The 16,929-nt window shown below is 37.2% G+C and overlaps 1 protein-coding gene across 1 annotated transcript in view; it reads right to left on the reverse strand.

Annotated features, from left to right (window-relative positions):
• Positions 1-16,929, reverse strand: part of LOC147229384 (adrenocorticotropic hormone receptor-like) — a 23,620-nt gene that overhangs the window by 4,229 nt on the left and 2,462 nt on the right. The window contains exons 3-5 of the mRNA XM_086155786.1: positions 13,629-13,657; positions 5,981-6,323; positions 1,244-1,781 (exon numbers count right to left, since the gene is read on the reverse strand). Coding sequence (XP_086011912.1) covers positions 1,244-1,781; positions 5,981-6,323; positions 13,629-13,657 — 910 coding nt within the window. The remainder of the gene's footprint in view (positions 1-1,243; positions 1,782-5,980; positions 6,324-13,628; positions 13,658-16,929) is intronic.

Here is a 16,929-nt window from a genome sequence, read left to right on the forward strand (position 1 = left end):
TCTGACCACAAGCTCTCCTCTCTGTCTTGAATTGTTGTCTTTACACATCTAGAACAACTAATAAACTTTGACATCAACCCCACTTAGGATTTGTAGCTCTATTTCCTGCATATATGATGGTATTAAAAAGAAAAATATTGAGTCTAACTGAAGATCTGACGCGGAAGAATAAAATCACAGCTGTAAAAGAATTGTGTTTAGTACCCAAAAAATCCCACCAAAATGGAACCCCAACAAGAAAAGCAGACACACACGCCTCATAAGGCAAACTTATATATACATATACAAAAACGCTTTACTGCCTGACATTGATTACAGTCTGAAAGATATATTTATGCTTTTAAATTTTCAAAAAAAGAAAAATAACAATCTAGCGCCTGTTTGCATAAAGAGTTACCTTTTGTTGTTTTAGATGGATTCATGATAAGGTATTTCAGTATTTTATTTCCATCTAACAGCTTATTTCATTTCACCTCTATTTCATGCAGCTTAATCAGACCCAAACCACCAAGTGCAACTATTCTGGGGGCGGTGTGGCGCAGGAGGTAGAGTGATCATCTTTGGTTTGATTCCTGGCTCCTGCTAGTGTGTCAAAGTGTTGTTGAGCAAAACATTGAAACCCTGACAGCTTCCCTGGTTCTGGTCACGGCAGCCTACTGCTCATAGTTAATTCATGATGAGTTAATTGCAGAGAACGAATTTCCCAACGGAGATTAATAAAGGATAAATTATTAGTCCAGTCTGCTTCGATTTATGTTTACGGACCGAAAGCAGTTTTGGACACATTTTGCATGGGCTAAACTGTGTCAGAAGAAATACATTTATCAGTTTCTGGATGCTATTAGAAGTGCAGTAAACACATATACTGTCTTATGGAAAAGTTTAAAAAGATGTTTTTATCCATCTAAAGTATTATGTCATTCAGTCCACAGTCTAAACTGAGACCATTTTGTATTTAAAAAAACAATATCAAGTATGCCCAGATAAAAAAATTAACACACCATTAAAACATAAATGGGATATTGCTGGTTGGTTGTGATACCCCTAACTTGGCCCATTTGCATTACAAATGGGAAGATATGGAGAGAGAAATCATTTTTTTTGTTTGCTATGTATCATCATATCCCAGGTGTGAATACGTGCACCTCTATGAATGCTCTATTTGTATCAACTCTCTGCGTACAGCTTGGATTCATTTAGTTTAAAGTAAAAAGTAGATTATTTTTGACTATTAAAATTGGACCCACTCTGAACAAAGAAGCATCTTCCTGAAGGTACGTCGGAGCTCAACTATGCGAAAAGCGTAGATCGCGGGGTCGATGAGTGAATGGCTCATCAGGAGCAAAACATGCAGCTGGAATAGTGAGCGGTAACATTCACAATATGGGTTCATAGGACACACCGCCATGATGATGAGATGTAAAAAGAAGGGGGCCCAACACACCACAAACGCTCCAAACAGGATCGTAAGAGTCAAGGCTCCTCTCATGCTCCTGTCCCACCGGTGTTGGCGCTGAGATCTTTCGCTGGTTGGAAGAGCTGCGATCTTTCTGGCATGGATACGCGCCAGCATGAACATGTAGACATAGAGGAAGCAGATGATCACTAAAGAAATGATGAAGAAGACCACAAAGCAGATCATGATGAACTTGGAAGCGAAGAACTTGACCATAAGCACGGCCGACACCCCACAGGTTGACCAGATTACTCCCAAGATGGCCCCCGTGCGTCGCATCGTCATAATGTTGTGATATCTAAGGGCATGGAAGATGGTGATGTAACTGCAAGAGAAAGAGAGTTTTTTTGTTATGTTTTGGAAATAAAGATAAATATCATCAGATCAAACAGTTCCTCATGGTTCTCCAAGCTTCGATCTCACATGCCTTTTTGGCTGTTGTGTAATAAATTCAAAGCGTTTCCAATTTCATTTCATTCATGGTACAAATATGTTATCACCGGAGCCAATCTTTCATCAATAAAGCATGTAGTCAAGGATATTTTATTCCACAAACCATTCATGTGCAGATCAGTGAGTGATGCCAGCCAACACATTAACCTGTGCATGTACATTTAGCACGATAAGCATCCCATAAACCTCCCTGGAATCCAGCCAAGTTTCTGTGTTATTCTTTAATAAAGGAGCAATACGTTATTGCTTCAGTGATGATTTACTGTTGATGTCTGAGGCACGGTACTTGTGACCTGCGGTGACAATGTTGCGAATTACTGCGGATTTAAGAGGGATTTAGAAACTCGGTTCGGTAGTTTTAGAAGTAATCTGATATTGATTAAACTTAAGCCAGTTTAGTGTGTTAGAGCTGCAAGGGAACAAGTCCCTATTAAGATCCCAAATATGAATAATTCAGATGAGCCTAACTGTGACTTGAGCTTTGCAAGGTCCTTAAAGGTATATTCCTGCTGATAAATGCAAATCACGGCAATAACATTTCCATATGCATCTTTTAAAAAGGCAAAAATTTTAAATTTATATTTACAAATCTTTTCAGCTTGGACATGATCTTGTGAAGCATGAAATAGTCCTTTATATGAATTACTGTTCACGTGACTTCTTCAATCCTATATATATTTGTATCCATTTAAAATAATTGTGCATTTTGGAATATTAGGATGAGTCATGTTTACATAAAATAGTCTGAGGAAGTTTCATGAATCTCTGTGTGAATATATTCGAGCTTGTAAAGCAGACATTTGAACATTTGAAATTTATAATTTAACACTCTGAGTACATGGTGGGTTTAAAAGCCCTGAGATGTTTGTGTGATTATGATGGAATATTCTCTCTTTTTGGGATTACAAGAGACAGATGGGGGGGGGGGAGAAGCATGCAGAGGAAGAAAAATAATGAAAGAAGAATTTGTAGAGTATTAGAGGATCCTCTCTCTTGGCGGAGGAAAGACTAAGTCTGTATGCACAGAGCCTCCGATGTGCTTTTGTATAGTTTGCTCACTATTCTCAGTGTCTAGTAGATGAATATCCCTTTTGTGGGTTTAAGACACACAAAAACTGGCCTAATACTGGAACTGGTGTTTAATCTTCAATTTTTTTTATTAAGCTTGCTTCGCTATTTGAACTCCACAACTTCTTCAACTAGGCCTGCAAATCCATGCTGTTAAATCAAATGTATAAACATTGATATTAATTCTCAGAAAATAAAAGATCTCCATCCACAAAGACTGGGTATTTGCCAATTATCTGCCTCCACAGTCTGTCATCACCACACTAGCTGTCTTTCTTTAAGCCCCAGCCGTGCACTCAAGTGTACATTTAACGGTTTGGTATTAACACTGGGTCTTTATCGGACAGATTTAATGCTTACTTTTGGAAAACATGCCTAGCTGCGGCTTTATTTATCATCCGACACTCAATAACATCAAATCACGTCAACAATGAAACCATTTCTCTGTCTTGAAATTGTTAGATAATTTTCTGTAACCATTCTATTTTCTGTTATTACCCTGTACTCTTCCACTTCTCTCTCATGAAACACACTCCAAGTGACACTCTCAAGGTCCCGCAACGGCTTCGATGATCGTTACTGTTTCACATTCCATTTCTTATGTTTCACCACCTGTTTTATGTTCAACAATGTACTTCTCGATGCCTGTTTTGTTTTCTCCTTCCTATGAAAGGGACTCACTATAACCAATAAATCAAGAATCCTACTCTGTCTCTGTTTCTCTCCGCTCCCTGTATACAACCTAACCTCTGATACATTAAGCCTCATCCACCATCGGCCAAAAAAATCCGGACCCTGGCCTTGGACTGAGAGGACGAGGAGGGCCCGCAACTGCGGTTCCCAGGGGTTGCCACCACAACCCCAAGACCATCCTCAACAGAAAGACATACAAATCATAAATTATGAGAGGGAAACTGCATTTTTTTTAAATTGTCTTCTAATTTGTTTTATGGCCACACACACACACACACACGCACACACTGACCTGTTGACACCATTATCCGTTCCCCAGTCTAGCGTGGATGTAATTTGTCAGCACACACGTCAGCTGAATTCTAATTCTACTCTGTCTGCTGAAAAGGAAAAAGTTACAGCCGCCTTGTATTATATCCACTATCAGATAAGAACAAAACAAAAACAGTTAATGAAGCTTTCCTCCAAACAAATGTCTCGAGATTTCAAGAGCAGAATGAATAATAAAGGCAAGCTTATAAATGCAGTTGAAGTTAAATCACTATCTACACGAAGGGCAATTTGTCATCACACTCATTCACAGACAGTTTGGGAAAGCAATCCGAAGGCTTTAGTTTCCTTCCCACTTAACAATAAACCATGTATGCTTGTTAGATAAAATGTGCCCTGGAGAGATTTGAAAGACTGACTTTTACAATAATCAGAAAGACCGATATAATTAAACTGATTGATCACAGTAAATTTCTACTTGACACCATTCCTCCAATCAGAGGGAAAACACACAACCCAAACACATGACCTTCAACAGCCCTGCATTAAACTTAATCTGCAAGAGAGTGGATGAAATAGTGTATAAGTATTCTGGAAATGTCTTTCTGTTTGAGTATTAGTAATGAAAAATACATCATTGCAAAATGAATATTACAATTACCAGTGGCTGCATAACAACTGCAGGACTGTCACAATCACCTGGGGCCAAAATGTTTCCATCAGTACTAATAATATCTCATCAGAAGTACAGACAAGCCAGCTGCTACAACATATGCTGTTGTTATTGCTGGAAACTCAGCCAACACAAGGTACAGCCCATCATAAATCAGTCATTGTTGGTGATATAGGTATGACATAATGGGTGAGTACATTAAGAAAAAAAACAACTTGAAAAATAAGAATAAAACACAACATATCGTTGAGCAGTTATTGATTACTTGCTGGAAAGAATATCAAAAGTTTTGGTTTTTTTTTTCTGAAAGATCAAACCTATGATACTTCAGAACTACAGGCTGTGAATGAAACTCTGAACAAGCTTTATACAACAAGTCTTGAAAATACATTTTCGATTTACGAGTAATGATTATGCTACTGTTTACAAGTTGTGAAAGAGTCACTACTCTGAAGCTACCTTGGGACAACACAGCTGATTTTTTTTCGGTATATCTGTCAACTGTGTTATATGAGACTCCAACTGACGAGTATAATCAATATTGGTTTATTTTTTCCAAAGTTTATTCCAAACACTGAGCGTTTTGTTTTTGTTTTCTTTGGATACAATTTCCATCTTTCACCATCTCCTAACATTTTTGGGACCTCACAATTGATTGAGTGATCAAAAAGTGATTGACATATTAATTTTGTCAATAGCAATTGCTGCTTGCATCTCTAAATACAGCCTTTGTTGGGTTGTTTCTTGCTGAAGAATAAGTCTTGTTTTACGCTGCGTCCCATCCAGATTTGCATGCTGGTTTGCAATGAACTAAAGTTCCCATCCAAATTGTATTACAGTCCTACAATTTTCAGTCCATTGACATTTCATGGCTGAATTTTCATAGAATTTTAGTGATATACATGTGGTACCTGAAGCTGTGGGCTTAAGTGTTTTCTATATTTTATATGTTATCGGTATTGAAATCAATTTGTACACACTAGACATTGTGTGGTCGTGAGATGTTTTGAGGCCAGTCTTGGTTCTACGTTCAGCAGACATAACTGCCATTTGCAGACAGGAAGCATCCGGTTCGCATACGCTGAGAATGGATAGTAAAGTAAGGTAGATATCTTGTGTCCAATCAATATTGCTTGATTTGTGTCAGTTTTTGTCAGTATCAGAATTCAGTATATACGTGCATATATTTACTGAAGGAGAATCGGTGGGTATATATGTGAGATTTTTAAAATTACTCATTGACCTGTCTTGGCAGGATTTAAAAGAAAACAAATACAAGCAGACTATTTTAGACACAACCATTTGCAGAGGATGGAAAACGCTTAAATGAAAATATCTTTCCGGAATCCCATCAGCCTCATACATACCGATCCATAGCAATTGCCAGGAAACTGAAAATGGAGCCCATGAAACACATGCAGAGCAGCGAGTCCATCACATCATCTAGATTGGTTTCGGAGAAACCCGTCTTCTCCAGCTGACCCATATCTGCAAGGAAAATCATCAGGTTCTCCCAGGTTTTGGTGAGGCTGGCCATGGTGTTGAAGGCAGCCAGGCTGCAGATGAAGCAGTGCATGGGCGAGTGGAGGTTCCTGTTGCAGATGACTGCCACCACAACCAGCAGGTTCTCCATCAAACTGACAATGCCGATGGTGAAAAAGACTGGCACTGGGACACTCACTTCAGGGCAGTCCGATTGGTTAAGTGTCACTGAGTTTAAATACCCTGAAGATCTTGAGATGTTGCGATAGAGAGTCCCAAACATATTTTCTTTTTCCTGCTGTTTTCTACTTTAAACTATTGTAGAATTTCGGTGTAAGTTTGGGGGTTCACACATGCTCTTTTTCTGTTGTCAGGCTTACATGACAATTACAGAGCTTTTTAACCAAGGCCATTCTGCCAGCTTTTTCACCAAGCTGGCTACTGTTCCTGGATGACTCACCTGGAGGAAAAAAAAAGAAATAGAAAAAGAATAAAAGGCTTGCATCAATGCTCGCAAGTATATTGTTGCTTCATCTGTTAAATTAGTCTAAAACCTTCCTCTTTCCATGTTTGTTATTCATTCACTTTCACATCCATTTATGTTTAATCAATTCTTCATTTGATTAAATAGGGGGGACCATTTTAGAGGGTCTCTCTCTCTCTCTCTCCTTCTACCCCCCAACCCCTCTCTCTTTCCCCTGTGCTCACTTTTAGAGCGACAGCAGAAGACTGGAATAGAAAAGACTTGTTCCTACAAAGCATCAGACTCAAATTCAATCAGTTGCCAATCGATATACAGCAACGTTCTGGATAATGGGCTCATCATCTGGACTGGTCAACTGGCTTACAGGTTATTTTGCATATCAAAGGCTGACTGATATCTGAAGTCCCATGTGGTCAATGGGTTTTCTGTTGCTTATAAATTGAGCCAAGTGTTTAGATCACTGTTTCCAGTTTTCCCTGCTTCCTGGTTCCTGGTCAAAACAGACCATGAAACTTTTACATCCTATAGCCAAATTGAGTCATTTCATGGTGGAGGAGCCATGAGGGGATGGATAAAGCGCCCTCCAGGAGTGTAATTCATTGTTTTCCCATTTCCCATTTTCTCATTGTTCAAAACATTTGCATTTATATGACAGATTAGAACAGCCTCTCTGTTTTTTTTCCACATTTCTTTCTAACAATGTTACTGTCACATGAGCACTAACCAGGGTTGCCAGTTAACCAGGCAAATAATACTTGCTTAGAACTATCACGCTACAGTATGTAAGATGTGTGTGTGTGTGTGTGTGTGTGTGTGTGTGTGTGTGTGTGTGTGTGTGTGTGTGTGTGTGATTAGCCTTCAAAAAGTAAATACAGTTGTCTGACTGTACTGTTGGTTGCTGTGGTCTGAAGTGACAGCCCATAATTCAATAACATGTGACCAAACTGTAAAAGACAGTCGGAGATTGTGAACTTAAAAATACATTTAATGATGTAGATAAGATTTAATCCATAACATTAAATATACTTTATGCTATTATATTTAGCACAAGTCTTTAGTAGTTGAGTTTAGGTTATTTTAGTTTTCAGTGGAAACTGTTATTTCATTTCCCAGTAACTAGAATTTGCTGTAATTTGCAATTTGATAATGATTTGGGTCATTCATGCCTGCTTTGCGTTCTTCTTGGTATGATTTATTAACTGTGTAAATGTGCTCATCCCAAGAACGCATTTTCTTCATGTTTACATGTTTTTCACAGACTTCGCAGATGAAATTACTGAATTTATTATTACTTTATTCCGCTGGTTTTATGGAGCAGTAATGCAATAAAGAAAATTACATGTTTTTCAGTGTTTCAGATGCATAATGACAAGAAGTCGCTGAATGTTCAGGATGAGTCTGTTGCATTAGTATTCAAACCAAAAGTAAAACAAAAATCAAATGAATGATCAAATTACCAGTATTCACACTACACGATACTTAATTCGGAATGATTGCTTGTGTTGATACATTTTTGCATTCTTGTTTTTTGTCATTTCTAATATTTAGTCTTGGGGTCTTCAGTTGCATCTACTCCTGTTATTTCAGTGAGAATCCCTCTGGACACATCACACCCTCCAAGTATTTCTTTTGTTTAAAAAAGGGGAGATTATCACTGTTTTAAATGCACTGAAGCTATTAAGCAAAAAGCAAAACAAAGGCAACCCTTTTTTTTTCTTTCTAAAAAAATCATTTCTGTAATTACTTATAAATAATACCATATTAAATGGGAGTAGTTTGAGGCATGTTAGAAATGTCCCATCCTATACCATAAGTGAAATCTGAATTCAAGGATTGGATTTATTTTAATGATGTGACAGTAGAGTAAGTACTATTTTCTTTATTGTCAATAGTTGTAGTAGAGCTGTAGCAGAAGCAACATAGTGTAGCAGTATTAGATTTGCAGTGGTAGCAATGTTAGTTGTGGTGGTGGTGGTGGTGAAAGGACTAGTTTGGATTTTTATATGGCCTGTATTTAAGCAAGTATGTTGTTATCTAACTGTATATAACAAAAATACACATGCCAGTATTATATTAATCCCCTATAATTCAATTGTTGCCCCAAAGTGCACACCGTTTCTCAATGCCTCTCTCTTTGTCACTCTTTTAAATCAGAAAATTCTCTAAAATTCAAGCGTTAGTACTGCCCTTCGCTGTCTTGCTGGCTCTCACAAGGACTTACATGGTGTCTGGAGGGTGGCAAGAAGTGACTGAAAATCATATGGTAGTCTTACATATGATAAATCCTGGAATAGATTAGATTAGATCTTATATATATTAAATAATATGAGATATTGTAAATTGAAATATAAACCAATTCAAAATATTCCAAGGGCAAGCATGAAAATAACATTTTTGCTGTCCCAGCCACTGCTTGCCTTCTGCTTCTTTGCGATGTAGCCCAGGTGGTCATACTCAAACAGTGTAGAAACATAATTTTTCTCAGCATCTTATTCTCCCTTAGTTTGTTCTCTGTCTCAGGGAAAACAATCGTCAGATATATTGATCTGAATCGTTGTCAAGCAGCTGCGCGAGGCCTTGAATTATCACATTTCTGATTCCCTATCTTCATTTCAGCAGGGGTGCATCAGGAGATTTAGTGTGATATAAAAACAGATACCATAAGCCTGGCTCTTCCATGTTCTAATGTTATAGACTTTAGTTTTAGGACTGTGCCGCATTATATTCTGATTTGTGGTTTGTTTGTTTGTTGATTTTGAATACATAATTATACAAATTTTCATTACTTCTGACTTCATCGGTTGCTATTTAGTAATTCACTCTTTCTTATGTGACAAATGACTTTTCAATTAGAATAAGTATTCCTGAAAAGGCAATTGATACCCCAGGAAGGATAAAAAATATTTCTAGATGTCAATAGAATTGATACTGGATAAACGTTGAATGAAATACCAAAACTAACAAACAACATTAAGTGATCATATAATTTTTTGATGAAAGCAGCAAAGTAATATTCCCTTGACTTACATTGTAAATATCGTTAACATCAAATATTGAATTATACTGATGTTCTAGCACTTTACTTCTGCCAGTATATTTTAACTAATTCTGGAACAAAACATTTCAAACTGTTTCTTATTGGCCATATTATTGAACATAAGTGTGATTCCCCTTTGGTAATAGTGGATCTGCATTGTGACTGGAGGCTTGGATGTTTGGAAACCAAGTATAATTACATAATACACACCACGCAATGGATTCCATCATTTAAAAAAAAAAGGCGTCCATGGTTTTCTTTTGTTTGTTTTTTGACCATAAAGTCAAATTTACAGAATTCATGACGCAAGTTTGCAATGAATTACTGTCATTGCAGAGCAGAAGTTGTGCAGTCCAGTGAAATCAGATATCAACTCAAAAAAATGCTCAGAATATACCAGAAATAAAAACATGAGAACAGAACATAATCTAAATATTTGAGAATTTGAGAGAAATTATGTTTAGACATAACAATGAATATAAATATAAATCTGACGTAACAATGGAAAATATACAAATATTATTTACAGTATAGTGAGCTTTGAATACAGATTCTATATGAATATAGATTTAGCTGAAGGTAAGAGTATGATTTTTGAATGTGCAGATACTGCACTGTGGGGAGTGCAGTGCAAATTGTCATTTACAGATATTATGTGCGGTATTGTGCCAAATAGTCATCCGGTGAAAAATATGAATCCGTTAATTATATAGCAGCATGGTTACATATAATCTGTTGCTGTGAAAGATGTTATCTGTTTCACGCTGAGCTGGAACATGTCCAGATTGAAACTTTGGCTGGAGCAGAAACATGGTGCGACCAAGACACAGATCAGGGTCATAAAATTATTTCACTGACAGCAATACGGATGACAAATTCCATGCAGTCTTCTGCTTCAAATAATTTAATTGCTAATCGTTCGCCTGACTTGACTGAATCTTACAGCCACTTCTTGACATTTTGTTTAATCTGTCTTTTCTGTTCTCTGAGTGCTGCTAAGCCACGTTTAAGTCATTTAAATTTGCCTGTTTTTCATAAACGCCCACTTCCATTTAACCACAATAATTGTTTGACATGCACATTAAAGATTAAATATAGTTCTTGATAATAAGAGCCCGAGAGGTATCAATTATGCCCTTTCTAAAACATGTTGAATTTTGAAGCCTGGATTAAGTGAATTATCTTTGAAATAACTTACTTGTTTTTCACTCCATTACCATCCATCCATCTCTCAGTTCACGCAGCAGGTACAAAAGCTTCTGCTGAAAAGGAAGGTTTTATTCCTTGGGTTTCTGTAGGAAAAACATGAGACTTTGTTATTGCAGCCTCTAAATGCTACCTCACCAAGGCTACGTGGCATGGTTTCCCCCTTTATTTTTGTTTTGTTTTTACTCTTGCTTTGTGTGCTTTGTGATATCAGCAGAAGGACAACTAAACAAAAACATCTACAGTATCAAGCTCTCCTAAGTAATCATCTTATCGTTGCCCCAGAGCAAAATCAATACGTTGAAAATAAGGAGCATATAAATAGGCCAAAATAGCCTGCCACTGTGGTTGTCTCTTCATCAGTCAAAAGTTCCATCAAATGTGTACATTTTCCTGGAGACCTATAATTTATGGCCAGCCATTTGAGAAACAAGGATGACAAGCATTAAAACTTCCTCAATCAATAACTGCTGTGAAAACACCAGCAATCCCTATCATGGAAACAATCTGCACTATCATTTTAATCAACAATGCCTCCTGGCATGGGTGAACCACACCAATGAACTACAAGATAATCTCTTGCAACATGACAGCATCCATTGCAAACACAATTGTTTACCTTTATTGAAAACAGTGACTTCACATTAAAATATAGTAGCCTCATTTCAAATATGTTTGAATTCCAACACCAATCTACACTGTTTACAAAAAAAAACTCTTAAACATCATTGGGAATTTTCTCATATAAGTGAATAACAACATATTTTTCATACTACTATATGTTCAGGGTTATCCCTTTTTTTTCTAAGTTCATTGAGCTACTTTATGAATTTAATTTTTTATTTCGCACCCTTTCATGTCAGACATTATCCAAAAACCAAACGATTCTCTGGTCAGACTGTGCATGACCACGGAAACACAATCTTTGAACTGTCATGAGCTTTAGGCAGAAATTGAGCCAGGTATCACTGCTCTAACAGCACACGGCATATGAGCTTGGTAAATGAACAGAATAAAAAATTGGACATCTTTAGTTACTTTTGATGATTCCTGTAGTTATGCTGTAATAACTTATCAATCAATCCACATAAACAGTAATGTTGTGAGCTAATAGCATCGCCATCATATGTTTGCATAGATTTTCTCAAGGTTTTCACGTTCCCTCTCACAGTTCAAAAACATGTAGTAGGTTTACTGGAGACCCTAAATTAGGTGTGTGAATGAGGCTATGAATAGTTGCATGCCTCTACATGACATTGGAATGACACAGTGAATGGTTGTTTGTCTCTAAGTGCGGTCCTGCGATCAACTGACAACCGGTCCAGGGTGAACCCCGACAGCTGGGATAGGCTTCGGAACGACCTCAGCCCTGACAGCAGGACTTACTGAAAAAAGTCATTTCGTTAGGATCCCTTGATATGTCAACAAAACTATTTTTTTGTGCTTGGTTGGAAGAGAAATTGAAAAGCAACAAACTCAACATAATGGTAGGGGCATGTGGGCAGAGCTGGCAGCAGATATTATGGTGTGTGGAGGAAAATGTAGATTGAAAAATACAGTGTACATGCATCTGTCTTGCTTTTTGCTTCACCTTTGTAAAGGTCTCTAAGGCAACTGAAATATCAAATATTCACTCTTCCCCCGTCCCTCCTTTCTTACCTTGCTTTTCATTCACACCCCGCAAATATTCAGTTTAAATCTCTGACACAGTTTTTAAGTGAAATCTTGTATAATTAAGATGCTAAAAATAATGACTACTATGCTGCAACATGAACAGGAAGTGTTACTCTTCTTTTTGGTGGATCCCTAATTTCTTTTCCTCTTGGGTGATTGTGTTGGGATCCGGGGCTCGGGCTCTGGGTGGAGCCCCGGCCACCAGTAAGCCTGATTGACCAGGTGAATGATTCTAGCTGGCGGTGCCGGCACACCTGCTGCTGATCAGACCTCTTGAAGCAGAGAATAAGGGGAGCCTGCTACCATGATCTTTGGTGCCAGATTGTTGGTTGATTCCTTGCTAGTTCATTACCAATGGTTGATGCTGCGTCTCTTCTTGCAGGTTCCTGTGACATCCACCAGGACACAACCCTACCCAGCACAGCTGGGTAGGGTTGACAATTATAAACTGAAGACATTTGTTGAAAACATCAAATGTACCTTATTAATCTCAGAAATTAATTTGTCATCAAAGCCAGGTACATGCACAATTAAGGACAGCTGATAAATGCAACACAAAATAACCAAATGGTTTATAGGGTTGTGGTTAGTCGTACTTTGTGTGACATTACATGAAAAACATGCTTTTCTTAAAATGTGTTGAATGCCCCAGACTGGAGGCAAATATAATGAAATGTCTGCCTCCTGTGGCTATGACTTAATACTTCATAATCAAAATCCAATTAGTAATTAAGGAGGATTAGGAACTACATATTGTTCTCTTGTCGAGAGTCAATGCACAGTTCCAAACTCATTAGCTTTCAGGCAATGCTGGGACATTAATCCCCTCACAGAAAGCAAACAGAAGGTATATATCTGTAATATTGCTTCACATGCCTAGCAACCACAGTAGCTATAACCTTAGGAGGGGGATTTAAAATTGAATACATCCTAAGAGATAGAGTATACATATGTATTTCATGTAAACTGATTCTGTACCTCATAAGAATCACATTCAGTGTTCCTTAAAGTAAACATTTGAGACATGTTTGTGACTGTTCCATCTATCTTATCCTAAGGTAAAAGCCCTCTAATATAAAAGGATTCTTTCATCATCTACAGTTAAAGATACATAGAGATTTGAGTCACTCACTGGCTTTGGTTCCAGAGGAAAGACAGACCCTTGTTCAATATCTCATCTTATCTCAGGGTGAATCCAGGTCTTCTTGGTCTCTTTCACTATTCAAGAGGAAAGTGTATCTCTTTTAAAAGATACATTATTTAATTATTGCACAATATAATCATAATATACAATATTCAACAAATGTATATTGGTAGCGTTTCACAGTCTGTGATGAACAGGAGCTGAAAGAAAAGAAACAAGTCTTCAGATATTTGTATTGTACCCTGAAACTTCATAACCCTGTGTTTTACGGGTGATAAAGAACTGATAATTTTCAACAACCTCTAATTTTACATACCACTATTATAACCCTGAAATGCTAATCAATAATCAAACCACATTCTGATAAGTCACATCTTTTGAGTGTGACAAAAGAGGAGCATTTAAAACACAGTCAACAAAGGCAGCATCTTTGCCTTGAAGTGGCACATGCAGGAGACAAGATTCAATATTCTGCTTCGATGAATTGGCTGCCACAAAAGAAGTGCATGTAAATAGAATATTTACAAGACAATATCCCATAATTAACCATACATTTTTATCCAATATCTTTTCAGCAGCGGGTTGATCATGCATCCATTATCTCAACAGAGAACTTAATTAAACAGTTTGATTTTGGCAAAAGATTCATCTCCGAGATAAAAGGTCCGGATTCTTCATCATTAGCATCTGATCAAACAAACAATAACCTGTGCTCTTATTTTCCTCTCCAATGTGGCAGCTGACAGGGCTGCCCCTGGTTGCCCCTTTTATTTGCAATTTCAACTGTATTAGCAATAAGTCATGAAGCCAGTATTAAAGAAATACCAACATATGTTTTAAGAGAAGTTGGGGGCTAGGTATGTACCTTTCCCATGCCCTAACTATTTTACAACCTCACTGAGCATACTAAAGATGCAGCAAAATATCAGACTACAAACTTCATATGCAAAAAAGTTATATCATGCCAATGAGCTCAGCAGCGTCGCAAATTATCATTAATTTATTTCCAATCAACCCACAAGAATTTCAATAACACAGAATATGGATAACATGTGCTTCAAACACACTTTAAAAGCTAATTTCTCACCACTATTGACCCATTTCCAACATATTCTGGACGGAAGGAATCACCATCGTAAGACATTACCCCTGAACAATTATAAATGGAAAAATTCTACTCGTATGTATACGTTATTGCACTCGTTGCTTTGCTCAAACCGCCCCCCTTCTGAAATCTATATCTAAATTGATCTCAAATCCAATTGCAAAACACCCTTGCAGAATTTGGACACAGTGCATGTGAGTATTCTCTCTTAGAAGCTTGACAATGTGTTCACCTAGAGTAAGAAATAATTTTATATTGCCCTATGGTAAGAGTATTTTTTCATATTCTTTACTTACCATTATGCTGTGTTTTTTATGTGCCCTGCATACTAAATTTCAATAAAAAGGTTTTTAAAGCAACTAAAGAAATCAATGAAAATTGAACAAACTTAAAATAAAAGGAAGTCCAAAATTACACTCCTTGTGAGACTTTTCTCAATTAAATAAACCTGGGGAGGGAGTGGGGTGAAAGTCTCAAAAAGTATTAAAGTATCAAATTTTTTGAAAGCCGTTTTGTAGTGTTATTACAGTACAAATCTAAAATAAGCACTCACTTAACAACTAGACAGTATTCCCAAACAGGGCAGCTAAGTGTGCAAAAACACAAAAAAGGGTGTATTCTGGTCACACATGGCAATCCTTTCAAGTAAGGAACCTTATTTTAATTTTCTAGACATGTCACTCTCCAGACAGGATACACGGCAGACACAATTGAAATTTGGACAAGAAAGGAATGAAAAAGAATAAAAATTGCACTAGGTAATAAATATTTGACACACATATATATATATCTTCTTTTCCTTTCGGCCTTTCCCTTCAGGGGTCACCTCAGCAAATCAACCTTCTCCATCTAACGCAATTATTTGTATCCTCCTCTCTCACACCAACTACCATCATCTCCTCTCTCACTATGTTCATAAATCTTCTCTTTGGTCTTCTTCTAATCCTCCTGCTCGGCAGCTCCAATTCCAGCATCCATCTACCAATATATTCACTATCCCTCCTCCATACATGACCGAACCATCTCTGTCTGGCTTCTCTGACCTTCTCTTCAATGTACTCTCCCTCTGACGGACTCATTCCTCATCCTATCCATCTTCGTCACTACCAAAGAGATCTTCAACATCTTCATCTCTGCGATCTCCAGCTCTACCTCCTTTCTTTTTGTCATTGTCACTGTTTCTAGACCATCCAACATCACGGGTCTTACCACTGTCTTGCACACCTTTCCAATGGTTAATGATATTTAGTTTTAGATTTTTATATTTATTATAGTTCATGATTAGTTTGAACATTTTCATATTGTCAGGAAGGAAAAGCAATGAGACTCCTGCATCGTTGCAAATGTCAACAATTTGGCAGGATGTGTGGTCACACGTTGTCAACTTACTGTAATTCAATAACTTTTGTTTGCAGTCTTCCACATTTTTGGCACATGCTGTAAATGAATTAGCAATTTGTGTTGGTTTGTGGTTCAGGAGAATGTGCCATTAGAAAAGCAGTTGGCATTTATGGATCCAGGAAAGAAATCGGAATATTCAACTCATAATGTTAGAAGATTTCATGCAGCATGTTGTTATGAACTGCATGGCCATGTATGCAAGAATTCTAACGATGAAATACAGAGAAGACAGTCAGCTGTCTTGAAAAGTGAACATGCAGCTACACTAACAGAATACAGAGGGCATGGATAAGCAAGATGAAATGTATTGCGGAAATATAGAATAGAATAGAATAGAATAGAATAGAATAGAATAGAATAGAATAGAATAGAATAGAATAGAATAGCCTTTTATTGTCTTTGCATTTCAAAGACACAACAAAATTGTAACGCTGCTCCATGTGGTAGGAAACAAAAACAAAGGTAAAATGCTAGATATAAAAACGTGCTAGACATAAAAATATGCTTGGACAATTTCATATATTTAGTGTAAAACATGTTTGTTGGTTGGTGTCCCATGGAAAATATGCCAAATTTTAATAAACCAGAAGCCAGTGTCTCTCGTTCCTCCAGAACTGGAATTCAAAGCGTAACTATCTCTTGGCTATACAACTATGTATCAGACTAGTATCACAGTCTCATATACAGGTAGACCTTGAATGATACTCACACATTATAAAATCATGTTATGCCATGACTGGCAAATATGGTCGGACACAGCTACTGTAACAAAGGATCACAAAA

The sequence above is a fragment of the Fistularia commersonii genome, chromosome 11 (assembly GCF_037954325.1).
Source record: "Fistularia commersonii isolate RoL2024-O1a breed Wild chromosome 11, RoL_Fcom_v1.0, whole genome shotgun sequence".
Taxonomy (NCBI): domain Eukaryota; kingdom Metazoa; phylum Chordata; class Actinopteri; order Syngnathiformes; family Fistulariidae; genus Fistularia; species Fistularia commersonii.